Here is an 18,163-nt window from a genome sequence, read left to right on the forward strand (position 1 = left end):
TTATCCTCAACACTCGCAAATCCAAGATCACTCTGAACAAACACCAAGATTGGGGCGACGTTGAAAAGACCTGGATGTACACAGGGGTGGAGTATATCTGTCCAATGTGCCAGCGGGTCTATTGCCTAATATATAGCAGCATCTAATCCCTGCGCCCCTTTACCCGGGACCTGTGGCAGCAAATAAACAAGTTCTCAGCACGCCTGACCTCAGCTATACGGGGGGTGACTCCTTCCAGCATCTGAGGGCTGAGGGGCCCAATCGCCCCAATATATGTAACCAGGACAGGAGGGCCCCATCAATAACTACAGCAATGACATCCTATCGTTATGGGCAGCGGCCTCCTCCACGGACACATGGCCGGCACTTACTGCGGAGAGTCCAGGATGATGCTGTTGGCCTGTGTAGAGGACGGCGATCTGTGATTTGTAAAGACTTCGCCCGGAGAAGTGCGGATGACGTGTCCCCCCAAGTGCCCAACCGATGATGGGCGAAGCCGCGTGCCTTCCTGAGTGAATGTGGAGTTCCGGCTTCAAGGGAAAAAAAACCTGGTAAGAAAGACGGACACCGAACCGACCACACAACGAGGACAGGAGGAGCCGGCTGCTACAAATCATCTCCAGCCGCTTCTTATCTGCTTCTGGGAAAGCTGGGTGACAACCAATGTAAACACCATTACTCCTCACAAAGGTTGTCACCCCCCTTTCCACGACTCCTGATATATTATATAGGGATGAGATCTCACAGTGTGAAGCTACAGGGCGAGGTTTAGGGGTCACCAAATTTGCTGTTACTCAATTTCCTCAGGACCAGTAAGAACTAAAACAACTTTTGAAGAATATCTTGCCAGTAGCGGCGACTCGTGGGCCGTTTGGGGATTGTAGAATTTACGGCCACATGATTTTTTATTTTGAGGATTTTATATGTCGTTGAGGACGGTCCAATAATCCCCTAATGGAAGAACTGAACCCGTCCAGTCATTTTGGTTGCCCCTCACCCTCTACAGAAAGAACATCTCAATGAATGGTAAACCTGACTGACTGTATTATTAGGCAGATTTGCCATTCGGGAGTCTGGAAAAGCAGAGTGACAATCCCTGAGGCAGCTGCGAGGGTGACTACAATGGTTGTGTCTCCGCCAGTACATCTATGGCCGGCTCTGGTATAACACGCAGGTAGTTGTTCGTGGCTACGTACTGTTTGGGGCTCCCAGGCGGGGAGCGAGACGGCAGGCTCTGGGTCTCCAGTCTCTCATTGGACAAGGAGTTCCTGCTCACCACCTCCCAGTCCATATCGCTGACCAGTTTACGGGACAATGGTTTACTCGGAGACCTAGGGAGAGAGAAATGTAACTTTACATCACACGATATGTCATTCACAACAATATAACAGTCTCATCTCCTCCAGGGGCCCCAGAGACCCCCCATCACTCACTGGGTATAATCTAGTCTTCACAGCTTCTATTTTTATCCGTCCTCCCACAATTCCATGCTCTGCAGCACTCCTATCGGGGAGGTTCATCCTGAGCTTCCTGGTTCATGAACACAATGCAAGAGCTGCAGTGAAGACTGACACGTGCACATACAGAGCAGTAGAAGAGCCATAGTAAGGGGGGGGGGGGATATGACTTCACACAAGGGAATGACAGTGATTTGTACTGCGAGGGCGATTTTGGATCTCAGGGTAAAAATGGATATTGAGCAGTAATGACAAAACCCGTATTTACTTTTATCCACAACCTGAAACTCATTGCCTTCTCGTAAACCGCCCGCTCTCATCTCGCTTTTCTCAGCTGCCTAACAAGTTGAATGTGTAAGTGCGTCCTCCTGGTTGGCGACACTTCCCCCGCAGAAGACGAAAATACAAGAACTTTATATCTTGTAAATGTTTAATGTCACAGATTTAAAAGTGAAATGCGGCCGAGCGCCCGACTTCTGTAAAACCTGCGCCGCGTCTGATCAGATCCATCTAATAAGATATAAATCTTCATCATTAATTGATAAAACATTCTGAAACTTGCTAATAGATTGTGTGCCGATTCCTGTGTTTTCAAGATCTCTGCTTACTATCACTGAATGGGAAAGTTCATGAGGCTGAAAACCCGCTCTGACCTAGTCTCGCTTACATAGCTGACAAACTTGTTACAATGTATCAGTAACCACATCTCAAATAAATGATACACTGTGCCGCACAATCACTGACATTATCCCTAAAATATTCCCTTAAAACTAGGCCCAGGCAATCCTATGTTAGCCTAACACAACAGCACATATAGCTCTGCTGTGCTGGACTCCGGGATGATGGCTCTTACCTGCACTAATACATTGTGACAAGCCCATAAGATGTGTGAGCAGGACTGAGTCAAGACAAGCAGTCAACCTCTAAAAATTATAAAACCTGTTCCCATTCACTAAAAGCAAGCAGAGATCTGGATAATTATGAGGAATTGAAACACAACGTATATCAGAAAATTTCAGAACTTTCACGATACAGCGATTAAAGGGATTGTCCAGTTTAGAAAACCTGTACATAGTATTAGGGAATTCTGAGATAATATTGGGGGTCTTCTCTTCAGGACCCTCATCTCTTGGTCAGGTTGGAGAGCGGTTACAGGTCTCTCTCTCTCTCTGGGGGACCTGTCCTGTATTACACCGACAACACACAAATATGAATGGACGCTGTGTAATGCTTCATTTCCCCTGTGGTGGCGCTGCAGGTAAACTGAACAGTTAGGCCTCGTTTACACGAGCGTGATATACGGGCGCGCGACGCACGTGCTTTTCACGCGTGTCGTACGCACCTATATTAGTCTATGGGGCAGTGGAGACAGTCCGTGAGTTTTACGCTGCGTGAGTCCCCTGAAAAAAACTCACAACATGTCCTTTCTTTGTGCGCTGTTCGCGCATCATGCACCTATTGAAGTCAATGGGTGCGTGAAAACCACGCATGCCGCACGGAAGCACTTCCGTGGGACGCGCGTGATTCGCGCAACAGCTGTCAAACTCTGAATGTAAACAGAAAAGCATCACGTGCTTTTCTGTTTACAAACATCTAAACGGAGTGTCATAATGATGGCGGCTGCGCGAAAATCACGCAGCCGCGCATCATATACTGATGACACACGGAGCTGTTAAGTGCCTTTTGCGCAAGCAAAACGCACACGCTCATGTAAACCCGGCCTTACTGTATGGTATCTCCACAGATCACAGCTGATCGCTGCGGGACACTTTGTTATCAGATTGTCAAAGGACCTTCTAACAAATAGGGATTGTCCAAAGCAGAGAACGAGTGACGCAGGAAAGACGAGAGATGCAGCTGATTGACAGCACTTCACACCCGTTTACTGGGCGGTTCAGCAGGACTGAATAAATACTGACAGTGCGTGAAGTAGAAGACGGAGCAAGGGTGATGGGGTGGGGGTGATACACAGTCCCATTATTATGACCACCTCCTACTTTCTACGTCGGCAGCCCTTGAATGAAGTGATGTGTGGTGGCTTGGTGGGTATATACGGGGTGCGGTCGGCTATCTGATCTCATATCACTCGTTGTTGTCATGGGTAACGGGCGATTTATCAGAGTTGGGGCTGATTATCGGCTTTCGGGCCAGGGTGGAGTATTTCTCACACAGCGCAGTTTGTGAACTGTTCGCGTGCTGCTGTGGTGACAGGGTATCGTGAGTGGACAAATGGCGCCATTGGGAATATCCAACGTGGAAACTGCGGAGCACCACGCGCCATTGATATGAGAGGTGAACGTCGGCTATGAAGGTGCGCGACGGCCGAATGACGCGCTACAGTGGAGCAGCTCACCGTGAAAATCATCCAGGGGGCGACCCGACCTGCGTCTAATACATCAGTTCAGCGAACCCGTCTGCGTATGGGGCCCCAAAGCCGACAGATGGTCGCTGCTCCTATGTAACAAAGGTGCAGCGGAGAAAAAGGCTTCAATTTGCCCGGCAGTATCAGAATTGGACCACTGATGATTGGTAAAGGGTAGTCTTCTCTGATGGATGATTGGTAGGGGGTCGTCTTCTCCGATGGATGATTGGTAGGGGGTCGTCTTCTCCGATGGATGATTGGTAGGGGGTCGTCTTCTCCGATGGATGATTGGTAGGGGGTCGTCTTCTCCGATGGATGATTGGTAGGGGGTCGTCTTCTCCGATGGATGATTGGTAGGGGGTCGTCTTCTCCGATGGATGATTGGTAGGGGGTCGTCTTCTCCGATGGATGATTGGTAGGGGGTCGTCTTCTCCGATGAGTCACGTTTTCTGCTTCATGGAACGGATGGACGTTGCCGTCAGGCGAGAAACATCAGAGAACAAACACCCGGCAGCCATTGCTGGAAGAACACGAGCCGGTGGCGGCAGCGTTCTGGTCGGGGGATTATTTCATGGCGTTCTCTGGGCCACTCATTCATGTGGACGGCTCTGAAGTGATTTGGGTGTGAATCCATCGTTGCAGATCACGTCCCCCCTACATGCTGATTGTCTTCCCTGGGGCAGGTGGAATCTTCCAGCAACACAACGACGTGTCACACGGCTAGAAATGTCCGACAGGAAGAGCCCGACCAAGACCCCCAAGTACTTCCCCGGCCCCTAATTCTCCAGACTTGAACCCGATTGAGCATCTGTGGGACCTCGATCGTCCTGTTCGCTCTATGGACCCTCCCCCCACACACCCTCCAGAAAATGTGCGATGTTCTGCAGTCAGCGGCGCCAGATACCTGAGACCACCGACCAGCACCTTATAGATCACTCCCCGCCCGTCTACTGCTGTCAGTGCTGCACACGGCGGTCAATCTGGATATTACCTGCTGGTCAGAATAATGGGACTCCGCTGTGTAGAATTCTATCTAAGAAAAAGGGTCTTTAAGCCACTCAGGGCTTCTGGAAAGTTGGGTGGACATGGTAATGGTGTCATTAGAGAATGTCGGTTTTAGGATCCAGCGCCTTTTACAAGAAGTTACTGAGAAGGAGAAAAAGAGGAAGAATCGACCAGAGACCAAGCCCAGGAGCCGGGAAGACACGAAGGCAGAAGTGAAAAACATCACATGAGAAGGCAGAAGGTTTTGGTGCCAGATTATCAAATATTCTGAATTGGCAGATGAAAGCCGCCGGGTCAGGGTAGACATAAAACATGACCATGAAATCGGCTGCTGAGGGATTTCTCTGCCGCGTCTTCTTGTGAAGTTCCACGTTATATTGCAGGTCTGGGATGAAGTGCCGGACTATGGGAATGTTTAGCTGATCAGATCGCGTATAAGATTCTGATAATCCGGCATCCTTCTGACGGCCTGTCTACTCCTTCTTGGGGGTCTCGCTGTGTTGTTGGCGCGTGTATTGGGGTGCGGCTGAGCGCCGGACTACCGGGTAAATTCCTGTAAGTTGGGGGAGGGGATATTTTTCTTAAATGTCAGAGGGACAGAGTTTTTCACTAAGTGACGGATTTCTGCATTGGATCTAGAAATATGGAAACTGCCGCGCCAAAATATAAGTGCCAAATAAATTACCACGGCATCATTCAGGCATTTGCGCCATTTTCTGTTGTGTAGATTCAGACATGATCTGCAAAAAATGTGACAAACTGCTCATCAGTCACCGCGGTGGGGGAGGGGACACCATGGTGCGCGGGCATGGCCGCCTGGTACAGGACGCGGTGCGGGTAGATCTCGCTGCTGGGACTCACCTGTCAGACTCAGCACATGCCGGGACTCTAGACGCGCTCCGTGACCGGCCCGGCACCCGCCACCCGGCGCTTCGCATTATATTAGGTTTAAGTGACTCTTAATAAACAGTTTTGAGCGCCCGGGACTCGCCCACTTGTTCTATTTCTTCTGCATTTCCTGTGGAGCCCGGCAACGCGTTCAGAAGATTACCACAAAGCCCAACATCTATTTCTAAGCAGTTTTAACCCTCCACTTGCCAGAGAGAATTGCCAGCTCCTGCGGTTCTTAACCCCATGAGCGCTGGAAAACGTCTTTCCTAACTTGCAGATAAAGTGATAAAGTGTCGATATAGAGTCAAAAAGGGCGCAAGAAAATGTAGGATGTTTATAATGTATCAGGACACAATTGTCAGTATTATTTCCTTGTGAACATTGGTTTTTGGGTAGTGGCTGTGATCTAATAAAGATACTGACCAATCACATGTTCTAGAAGGTTTATCATAGGGTCCAAAATGCGCCACAGAGAAAGCTACACAAATACAGCACCTACTATAAATGTACCCCAAAATCATCCTGCTCAGATATTTATCCCCACATTACAGCAATTAAATTCTTGTATATAGGAGCAGTATTATAGTAGTTATATTCCTGTATATAGGAGCAGTATTATAGTAGTTATATTCCTGTATATAGGGGCAGTATTATAGTAGTTATATTCTTGTATATAGGGGGCAGTATTATAGTAGTTATATTCTTGTATATGGGGGGCAGTATTATAGTAGTTATATTCTTGTATATAGGGGGCAGTATTATAGTAGTTATATTCCTCTATATAGGGAGCAGTATTATAGTAGTTATATTCTTGTATATAGGAGCAGTATTATAGTAGTTATATTCCTGTATATAGGAGCAGTATTATAGTAGTTATATTCTTGTATATAGGGGAGCAGTATTATAGTAGTTATATTCTTGTATATAGGGGCAGTATTATAGTATTTATATTCTTGTATATAGGAGCAGTATTATAGTAGTTATATTCTTGTATATAGGGGCAGTATTATAGTAGTTATATTCTTGTATATAGGGGCAGTATTATAGTAGTTATATTCTTGTATATAGGAGCAGTATTATAGTATTTATATTCTTGTATATAGGTGGCAGTATTATAGTAGTTATATTCTTGTATATAGAGGGCAGTATTATAGTAGTTATATTCTTGTATATAGGAGCAGTATTATAGTAGTTATATTCTTGTATATAGGGGGCAGTATTATAGTAGTTATATTCTTGTATATAGGTGGCAGTATTATAGTAGTTATATTCTTGTATATAGGAGCAGTATTATAGTAGTTATATTCTTGTATATAGGGCAGTATTATAGTAGTTATATTCTTGTATATAGGGGCAGTATTATAGTAGTTATATTCTTGTATATAGGAGCAGTATTATAGTAGTTATATTCTTGTATATAGGGGGCAGTATTATAGTAGTTATATTCTTGTATATAGGAGCAGTATTATAGTAGTTATATTCCTGTATATAGGAGCAGTATTATAGTAGTTATATTCTTGTATATAGAGGGCAGTATTATAGTAGTTATATTCTTGTATATAGGGGCAGTATTATAGTAGTTATATTCTTGTATATAGGAGCAGTATTATAGTAGTTATATTCTTGTATATAGGGGGCAGTATTATAGTAGTTATATTCTTGTATATAGGTGGCAGTATTATAGTAGTTATATTCTTGTATATAGGAGCAGTATTATAGTAGTTATATTCTTGTATATAGGGCAGTATTATAGTAGTTATATTCTTGTATATAGGGGCAGTATTATAGTAGTTATATTCTTGTATATAGGGGGCAGCATTATAGTAGTTATATTCTTGTATATAGGAGCAGTATTAGGGCGGGTTCACACATGGCGGAATTTCACTTAAATTCCGCTGCGGACACTCCGCAGCGTTATTCCGCAGCGGAGCCGTTTCTCCATTGACTTTCACTTTAATTTAGCAGTGTTCGTTTACACGATGCGTACAATTCCGCTGCGGAGCAGAGGCTGCGGAGCGGAATTTGGTGTCCGCAGCATGCTCTGTCTGTTGCGGAGCAGTGGAGGACTCATGGCGGAATTTCTCCATTGACTTCAATGGAGATTCAAAGTTCCGCAATGAAGTCCGCAGCTGTCATGCACATGTCATGTGTGCTGCGGATGCGTCTTGCTTTTTTAACTTGACATTTCTTCATTCTGGCTGGACCTATGTATTTCTAGGTCTACAGCCAGACTGAGGAAGTCAATGGGGCTCCCGTAATGACGGGAGCGTTGCTAGGAGACGTCAGTAAATAGTCACTGTCCAGGGTGCTGAAAGAGTTAAGCGATCGGCAGTAACTGTTTCTGCACCCGGGACAGTGACTACCGATCCCAATATACATGTATCTGTAAAAAAAAATGAAGTTCGTACTTACCGAGAACTCCCTGTTTCTGTCTCCAGTCCGGCCTCCCAGGATGACGTTTCAGTGTAAGTGACGGCTGCAGCCAATCACAGGCCAAGCACAGGCTGCAGCGGTCACATGGACTGGCGCGTCATCCAGGGAGGTCGGGCTGGATGCCGAAGGAGGGACGCGTCATAAAGACAACGGGCGGTAAGTATGAATTTCTTTTACTATCACTAGGGAAAGTGCTGTCCCTTCTCTCTATCCTGCACTGATAGGGAGAAGGGAAGCACTTTTCCCGCAGTCCGCAGCAGCTAGTCCGCATCAATTTTCTGCACATTTTGTGCAGATCCGCAGCCGTAATCCGCAACCCGGATTAGGTGCGGCATTGATGCGGACAGTTGCGGAGGAATTCCGCCATGTGTGGTCATGCCCTCATAGTAGTTATATTCTTGTATATAGGGGGCAGTATTATAGTAGTTATATTCTTGTATATAGGATCAGTATTATAGTAGTTATATTCTTGTATATAGGAGGCAGTATTATAGTAGTTATATTCTTGTATATAGGTGCAGTATTATAGTAGTTATATTCTTGTATATAGGGGGTAGTATTATAGTAGTTATATTCTTGTATATAGGAGCAGTATTACAGTAGTTATATTCTTGTATATAGGGAGCAGTATTATAGTAGTTATATTCTTGTATATAGGAGCAGTATTATAGTAGTTATATTATTGTATATAGGAGCAGTATTATAGTAGTTATATTCTTGTATATAGGAGCAGTATTATAGTAGTTATATTCTTGTATATAAGGGGCAGTATTATAGTAGTTATATTCTTGTATATAGGAGCAGTATTATAGTAGTTATATTCTTGTATATAGGGGGCAGTATTATAGTAGTTATATTCTTGTATATAGGGGGCAGTATTATAGTAGTTATATTCTTGTATATAGGGGGCAGTATTATAGTAGTTATATTCTTGTATATAGGGGCAGTATTATAGTAGTTATATTCTTGTATATAGGGGCAGTATTATAGTAGTCATATTCTTGTATATAGGAGCAGTATTATAGTAGTTATATTCTTGTATATAGGGGCAGTATTATAGTAGTTATATTCTTGTATATAGGGGGCAGTATTATAGTAGTTATATTCTTGTATATAGGGGCAGTATTATAGTAGTTATATTCTTGTATATAGGGGGCAGTATTATAGTAGTTATATTCTTGTATATAGGATCAGTATTATAGTAGTTATATTCTTGTATATAGGAGGCAGTATTATAGTAGTTATATTCTTGTATATAGGTGCAGTATTATAGTAGTTATATTCTTGTATATAGGGGGTAGTATTATAGTAGTTATATTCTTGTATATAGGAGCAGTATTACAGTAGTTATATTCTTGTATATAGGGAGCAGTATTATAGTAGTTATATTCTTGTATATAGGAGCAGTATTATAGTAGTTATATTATTGTATATAGGAGCAGTATTATAGTAGTTATATTCTTGTATATAAGGGGCAGTATTATAGTAGTTATATTCTTGTATATAGGAGCAGTATTATAGTAGTTATATTCTTGTATATAGGGGGCAGTATTATAGTAGTTATATTCTTGTATATAGGGGGCAGTATTATAGTAGTTATATTCTTGTATATAGGGGGCAGTATTATAGTAGTTATATTCTTGTATATAGGGGCAGTATTATAGTAGTTATATTCTTGTATATAGGGGCAGTATTATAGTAGTCATATTCTTGTATATAGGAGCAGTATTATAGTAGTTATATTCTTGTATATAGGGGCAGTATTATAGTAGTTATATTCTTGTATATAGGGGCAGTATTATAGTAGTCATATTCTTGTATATAGGGGCAGTATTATAGTAGTTATATTCTTGTATATAGGGGCAGGATTATAGTAGTCATATTCTTGTATATAGGGGCAGTATTATAGTAGTTATATTCTTGTATATAGGGGCAGTATTATAGTAGTTATATTCTTGTATATAGGAGCAGTATTATAGTAGTTATATTCTTGTATATAGGGGGCAGTATTATAGTAGTTATATTCTTGTATATAGGGGGCAGTATTATAGTAGTTATATTCTTGTTATAGGGGGCAGTATTATAGTAGTTATATTCTTGTATATAGGAGCAGTATTATAGTAGTTATATTCTTGTATATAGGGGCAGTATTATAGTAGTTATATTCCTGTATATAGGAGCAGTATTATAGTAGTTATATTCTTGTATATAGGGGCAGTATTATAGTAGTTATATCCTTGTATATAGGGGCAGTATTATAGTAGTTATATTCTTGTATATAGGAGCAGTATTATAGTAGTTATATTCTTGTATATAGGAGCAGTATTATAGTAGTTATATTCTTGTATATAGGGGTAGTATTATAGTAGTTATATTCTTGTATATAGGAGCAGTATTATAGTAGTATTATAGTAGTTATATTCTTGTATATAGGGGCAGTATTATAGTAGTTATATTCTTGTATATAGGGGGCAGTATTATAGTAGTTATATTCTTGTATATAGGGGCAGTATTATAGTAGTTATATTCTTGTATATAGGAGCAGTATTATAGTAGTTATATTCTTGTATATAGGGGCAGTATTATAGTAGTTATATTCTTGTATATAGGAGCAGTATTATAGTAGTATTATAGTAGTTATATTCTTGTATATAGGGGCAGTATTATAGTAGTTATATTCTTGTATATAGGGGGCAGTATTATAGTAGTTATATTCTTGTATATAGGGGCAGTATTATAGTAGTTATATTCTTGTATATAGGGGGCAGTATCATAGTAGTTATATTCTTGTATATAGGGGCAGTATTATAGTAGTTATATTCTTGTATATAGGAGCAGTATTATAGTAGTTATATTCTTGTATATAGAGGCAGTATTATAGTAGTTATATTCTTGTATATAGGAGCAGTATTATAGTAGTTATATTCTTGTATATAGGGGCAGTATTATAGTAGTTATATTCTTGTATATAGGGGCAGTATTATAGTAGTTATATTCTTGTATATAGGGGGCAGTATTATAGTAGTTATATTCTTGTGTATAGGAGCAGTATTATAGTAGTTATATTCTTGTATATAGGAGCAGTATTATAGTAGTTATATTCTTGTATATAGAGGCAGTATTATAGTAGTTATATTCTTGTATATAGGAGCAGTATTATAGTAGTTATATTCTTGTATATAGGAGCAGTATTATAGTAGTTATATTCTTGTATATAGGAGCAGTATTATAGTAGTTATATTCCTGCATATAGGGGCAGTATTATAGTAGTTATATTCTTGTATATAGGAGCAGTATTATAGTAGTTATATATTTGTACATAGGGGCAGTATTATAGTAGTTATATTCTTGTATATAGGAACAGTATTATAGTAGTTATATTCTTGTATATAGGGGAGGTATTATAGTAGTTATATTCTTGTATATAGGAGCAGTATTATAGTAGTTATATTCTTGTATATAGGAGCAGTATTATAGTAGTTATATTCTTGTATATAGGAGCAGTATTATAGTAGTTATATTCTTGTATATAGGAGCAGTATTATAGTAGTTATATTCTTGTATATAGGAGCAATATTATAGTAGTTATATTCTTGTATATAGAAGCAGTATTATAGTAGTTATATTCTTGTATATAGGAGCAGTATTATAGTAGTTATATTCTTGTATATAGGGGGCAGTATTATAGTAGTTATATTCTTGTATATAGGGGGCAGTACTATAATAGTTATATTCTTGTATGTAGGGGGCAGTATTATAGTAGTTATATTCTTGTATATAGGGGCAGTATTATAGTAGTTATATACTTGTATATAGGGGCAGTATTATAGTAGTTATATTCTTGTATATAGGAACAGTATTATAGTAGTTATATTCTTGTATATAGGGGCAGTATTATAGTAGTTATATTCTTGTATATAGGAGCAGTATTATAGTAGTTATATTCTTGTATATAGGAGCAGTATTATAGTAGTTATATTCTTGTATATAGGAGCAATATTATAGTAGTTATATTCTTGTATATAGAAGCAGTATTATAGTAGTTATATTCTTGTATATAGGGGCAGTATTATAGTAGTTATATTCTTGTATATAGGGGCAGTATTATAGTAGTTATATTTTTGTATATAGGGGCAGTATTATAGTAGTTATATTCTTGTATATAGGGGCAGTATTATAGTAGTTATATTCTTGTATATAGGAGCAGTATTATAGTAGTTATATTCTTGTATATAGGAGCAGTATTATAGTAGTTATATTCTTGTATATAGGAGCAATATTATAGTAGTTATATTCTTGTATATAGAAGCAGTATTATAGTAGTTATATTCTTGTATATAGGAGCAGTATTATAGTAGTTATATTCTTGTATATAGGGGGCAGTATTATAGTAGTTATATTCTTGTATATAGGGGGCAGTACTATAATAGTTATATTCTTGTATGTAGGGGGCAGTATTATAGTAGTTATATTCTTGTATATAGGGGCAGTATTATAGTAGTTATATACTTGTATATAGGGGCAGTATTATAGTAGTTATATTCTTGTATATAGGGGCAGTATTATAGTAGTTATATTCTTGTATATAGGGGCAGTATTATAGTAGTTATATTCTTGTATATAGGGAGCAGTATTATAGTAGTTATATTCTTGTATATAGGGGCAGTATTATAGTAGTTATATACTTGTATATAGGGGCAGTATTATAGTAGTTATATTCTTGTATATAGGGGTAGTATTATAGTAGTTATATTCTTGTATATAGGGGCAGTATTATAGTAGTTATATTCTTGTATATAGGGAGCAGTATTATAGTAGTTATATTCTTGTATATAGGGACAGTATTATAGTAGTAATATTCTTGTATATAGGAGGCAGTCTTATAGTAGTTATATTCTTGTATATAGGGGGCAGTATTATAGTAGTTATATTCTTGTATATAGGGGCAGTATTATAGTAGTTATATTCTTGTATATAGGGGCAGTATTATAGTAGTTATATTCTTGTATATAGGAGCAGTATTATAGTAGTTATATTCTTGTAGATAGGGACAGTATTATAGTAGTTATATTCTTGTATATAGGAGCAGTATTATAGTAGTTATATTCTTGTATATAGGAGCAGTATTATAGTAGTTATATTCCTGTATATAGGACAGTATTATAGCAGTTATATTCTTGTATATAGGAGGTAGTATTATAGTAGCTATATTCTTGTATATAGGAGCAGTATTATAGTAGTTATATTTTTGTATATAGGGGGCAGTATTATAGTAGTTATATTCTTGTATATAGGGGCAGTATTATAGTAGTTATATTCTTGTATATAGGGGGCAGTATTATAGTAGTTATATTCTTGTATATAGGGGGCAGTATTATAGTAGTTATATTCGTGTATATAAGGGGCAGTATTATAGTAGTTATATTCCTGTATATAGGACAGTATTATAGTAGTTATATTCTTGTATATAGGAGCAGTATTATAGTAGTTATATTCTTGTGTATAGGGGGCAGTATTATAGTAGTTATACTCCTGTATATAGGGGCAGTATTATAGTAGTTATATTCTTGTATATATGAGCAGTATTATAGTAGTTATATTCCTGTATATAGGACAGTATTATAGTAGTTATATTCTTGTATATAGTAGCAGTATTATAGTAGTTATATTCCTGTATATAGGGGCAGTATTATAGTAGTTATATTCTTGTATATAGAGGCAGTATTATAGTAGTTATATTCTTGTATATAGAGGCAGTATTATAGTAGTTGTATTCTTGTATATAGGAGGCAGTATTATAGTAGTTATATTCTTGTATATTGGGGCAGTATTATAGTAGTTATATTCTTGTATATAGGGGCAGTATTATAGTAGTTATATTCTTGTATATAGGGGGCAGTATTATAATAGTGATATTCTTGTATAAAGCAGAAATATTGGTGTCATGTCTTAATTTCTTAATCACAAACAGATGTTTATTTAGTATATTGAAGGCATACATTTGTCTACACCTATGCTCGGTGATTACATATGACGTTAGTATGATGCAGCTGTTCTGTGACTGTTACATGTCAGGTTTCTATCCTGCACGTTTTGTACAATTTAGATGTTGAATAGTTCCTCGTTCATTGTCTGCTCTTGTATCTCTGTATAATTACTCAGATCTGAGGTCCGGGGAGGCCTAAGAACATTCTATTTTGGAAATAAAGAAAATCAGAAACAGTCAGTTTGGATGAAACCCGCTCATTCCGTTGCTTGACCAGCCCCTCGTGGAGCTAAACTGAGCGCTTCCTCTGCCAAACCATAATGGCAGTGTTGCTTGTGTGACATACTTTATATAGCTCTATAACAAACCAACCATGAAGTCCGGCAGCCGCTGGCACACTGGTTGTCTTACCTGGCAAACACTCGGTCCTTATTGGCCTTCTCCTTCCCATACTGCACGGACTGCACTTCAGTCCGCCCGCTGCAAAGACAAGAGCGCTGTGATTACTGATGGCACACGGAGGAGTGCGCTGTACGTGTAATGTAACCTATGCAGAAAGCAGGATGAGCCATTTCAGTGACCACCACGTATTTAGGTACGCAACTTCTCCCCTCTGTGAGAGAACCACCAATTGCCCAGTACAGAAAACCCATTGTCATACATCCTATTAGGGAATTCTGGGTAATATTGGGGGGTCCTTTGTTCAGGATCCCCATCTCTTGTAGTGGAGAGCGGTTACATAGAGCGTCTCTCTCTGGAGGACCTGTCCTGTCCTGCATTACATAGATAACAGATTGATATGAGTGGACACTGTGTAATGCTTCATTTCTCCTGTGGAGGCGCTGCATTCAAAAACATTTGACCAAACCAGCATCTCTGCAGCAACAAGGAATGGTCAGCAACAAATAACTTAAACAGGTCAGGCACTTACATAAGCAATATATTCACAATAGATATTTATAAGAGTAGGTTCTCCATTTAATTTTTTTATTTTATTTACAGCTTCAGATAGTCAGTGTTACATGTATACAGATATATACAGCTCCCATAGAGTTACATAACATTCTGCTGCCTGCAGTCACCACTAGGGGGAGTTCACTACATACAGATATATACAGCTCCCATAGAGTTACATGATAACATTCTGTTGCCTGCAGTCACCACTATGGGGAGCTCACTACATATAGATATATACAGCTCCGATAGAGTTGCATGATAACATTCTGCTGCCTGCAGTCACCACTAGGGATTGCTCACTACAGATACGGTATATACAGCTCCCATAGAGTTACATGATAACCTTCTGCTGCCTGCAGTCACCTCTATGGGGAGCTCACTACATACAGATATATACAGCTCCCATAGAGTTGCATGATAACATTCTGCTGCCTGCAGTCACCACTAGGGAGAGCTCACTACAGATACGGTATATACAGCTCCCATAGAGTTACATGATAACCTTCTGCTGCCTGCAGTCACCACTAGGGGGAGCTCACTACAGATATATACAGCTCCCATAGAGTTACATGATAAGCTTCTGCTGCCTGCAGTCACCACTAGGGGGAGCTCACTACAGATATAAACAGCTCCCATAGAGTTATATGATAACATCCTGCTGCCTGCAGCCACCACTAGGGGGAGCTCACTACAGATATATACAGCTCCCATAGAGTTACATGATAACATTCTGCTGCCTGCAGCCATCACTAGGGGGAGCTCACTACATACAGATATATACAGCTCCCATAGAGTTACATGATAACATTCTGCTGCCTGCAGCCACCAGTAGGGGGAGCTCACTACATACAGATATATACAGCTCCCATAGAGTTACATGAAAACATTCTGCTGCATGCAGCCACCACTAGGGGGAGATCACTACATACAGATATATACAGCTACCATAGAGTTACATGATAGGCAGAATTTTATTATGCAACTGTGTCTCTGCAAGTATTGTGGAGGTCCTAATCAGAAAAATAAGGCTCTGACCCCTGTAAAGATATATTAAAAATTAATCAGCATAGATTTTTAGATTCAAAATAAAAATAAAAAAATTGACCGAAGATGCACATTCACTTTAAGGAATTAGCTGGTTTAGAGTGAACCAACATATTAAACTGGAGGTAACAGAGTTAACATGGAGAGCTGTAAGCAGCAGGTGTTCTGTCCCGTCTCGTGTGTCAGCGCACTCCTTCTAGACCGAGACGAGGAGGATAACACGGGAAATGTCCTCTTCAGTGTTGCACAAGACGGGAGGAGGCAGATGTGAGCAGATCACCGAGCCAAGATGTGGCTCAGAGAACTTTTAGAAATAGATGCTTGGCCAGCACTCGAGCTCGTCAAGCTGCAGTGAAATATCAGACACTCGTGAGTGAAGGAGAAGAGCAAAAAGATTGTACTGGATCTGTCAGAAATGTGCGGCCCATCGCCCGGTCAATTCACACTATACACCTTTCAGCCATAAAATTAAAACCACCTGCCTAATATCGTGTAGTCGCCCTCGTGCCGCGGGTACAGCTCTGACCCGTCGAGGCATTGACTTCACAAGACCTCTGAAGGTGTCCCATGATGTACAGATGGTGCCATTTCTTCTCCAGGTAAGCGACGCACGCGCACCCAGCAGTCCAGATGATGTACAATGTGAATCATCAGACCAGACGCCTTCTTCCATTGCTTTATGCTCCAGTTCTGATGCTCAGGTGCCCTATGTAGGCGCTCTCGGCGGTGGACAGGGTCAGCATGGGCGCGGTGACCGGTCTGCGTGTACACGGCCCCATATACAACAATCTGCGATGCTCTGCGTGTTCTCACACGTTTCTATCACAGCCAGCAGTGACTTTATCAGTAATTTGTGGTACAGTAGATCTTTTGTGGGATTAAATCAGACAGGCTAGCCTTCCCTTCCCCCACTCATCAATGAGCCTTGGGCGCCCATGACCCCGTTGCCGGTTACTAGTTGTCCTTCCTTGAAACATTATTGGCAATTGCCAACCAGTACATACCTGGAACGCCCCACAAGACCGGGAGCGCCCCACAAGAACTGGAACGCCCCACAAGACCGGGAACGCCCCACATGACCGGGAACACCCCCACAAGACCGGGAACGCCCCACAAGAACTGGAACGCCCCACAAGACCGGGAACGCCCCACAAGACCGGGAACGCCCCCACAAGACCGGCAGGCCCCCACAAGACCGGGAACGCCCCCACAAGACCGGGAACGCCCCAAGACCGGGAATGCCCCACAATTCCGGGAACGCCCCCACAAGACCGGGAACGCCCCCACAAGACCGGGAACACCCCCACAAGACCGGGAACACCCCCAGAAGACCGGGAACACCCCCACAAGACCGGGAACACCCCCACAAGACCGGGAACGCCCCACAAGACCGGGAAAGCCCCCACAAGACTGGGAACCACACCACAAGACCGGGAACACCCCACAAGACCGGGAACACCCCCACAAGACCGGGAACGCCCCCACAAGACCGGGAACACCCCCACAAGACCGGGAACGCCCCACAAGACCGGGAACGCCCCACAAGACCGGCCGTTCTGGGGATGATCTGACTCGGTCGTCACCACATCACAATTTGCCGCTTGTCACAGTCGCTCAGATCTTTACACTTCTCCATTTTTCCTGCTTCCAACAACAACTTCAAGAACGAACTGTCCAGTCACCCCCCCCCCCCTTCTCAGACGCCATTGTAACGATATGAATCAATGTTATTCACTTCAACTGTCGGTGGTTTTATGTTATGGCCAATCGTTATACATCCAGGTACACGGGCGCCATCCAGACTTCTATAATTAGAATCTTCTCTGGTCGCAGCGTAAGAAAGAGCAGACGGTCTTTGTGCCAAGGAAATCGTTATTCATCAGATAAGATTTTACTATTAAAGGACATTTCCATCTAACATTAAATATCACCAGAGATATAATCCATTCATTTCTTAGCACTGGTGACAACAAATATAGCCGCCATTATAGTTGTCGTAAGGGTTGTGAGCCATGAAAATAGAAAACC

The 18,163-nt window shown here is 41.0% G+C and overlaps 1 protein-coding gene across 3 annotated transcripts in view; it reads right to left on the reverse strand.

Moving 5' to 3' along the window:
- The window catches only part of PTPN4 (protein tyrosine phosphatase non-receptor type 4), an 87,582-nt gene that overhangs the window by 11,721 nt on the left and 57,698 nt on the right, over positions 1-18,163 (reverse strand). For 2 of the 3 annotated variants that reach the window (XM_075829061.1, XM_075829063.1), the window contains exons 13-15: positions 14,546-14,614; positions 1,197-1,331; positions 372-530 (exon numbers count right to left, since the gene is read on the reverse strand). In XM_075829061.1, the coding sequence (XP_075685176.1) occupies positions 372-530; positions 1,197-1,331; positions 14,546-14,614 (363 nt within the window). The remainder of the gene's footprint in view (positions 1-371; positions 531-1,196; positions 1,332-14,545; positions 14,615-18,163) is intronic. The other variant, XM_075829062.1, reaches the window with a different exon arrangement.

Source organism: Rhinoderma darwinii, chromosome 6, assembly GCF_050947455.1.
Source record: "Rhinoderma darwinii isolate aRhiDar2 chromosome 6, aRhiDar2.hap1, whole genome shotgun sequence".
NCBI classification, from domain to species: domain Eukaryota; kingdom Metazoa; phylum Chordata; class Amphibia; order Anura; family Rhinodermatidae; genus Rhinoderma; species Rhinoderma darwinii.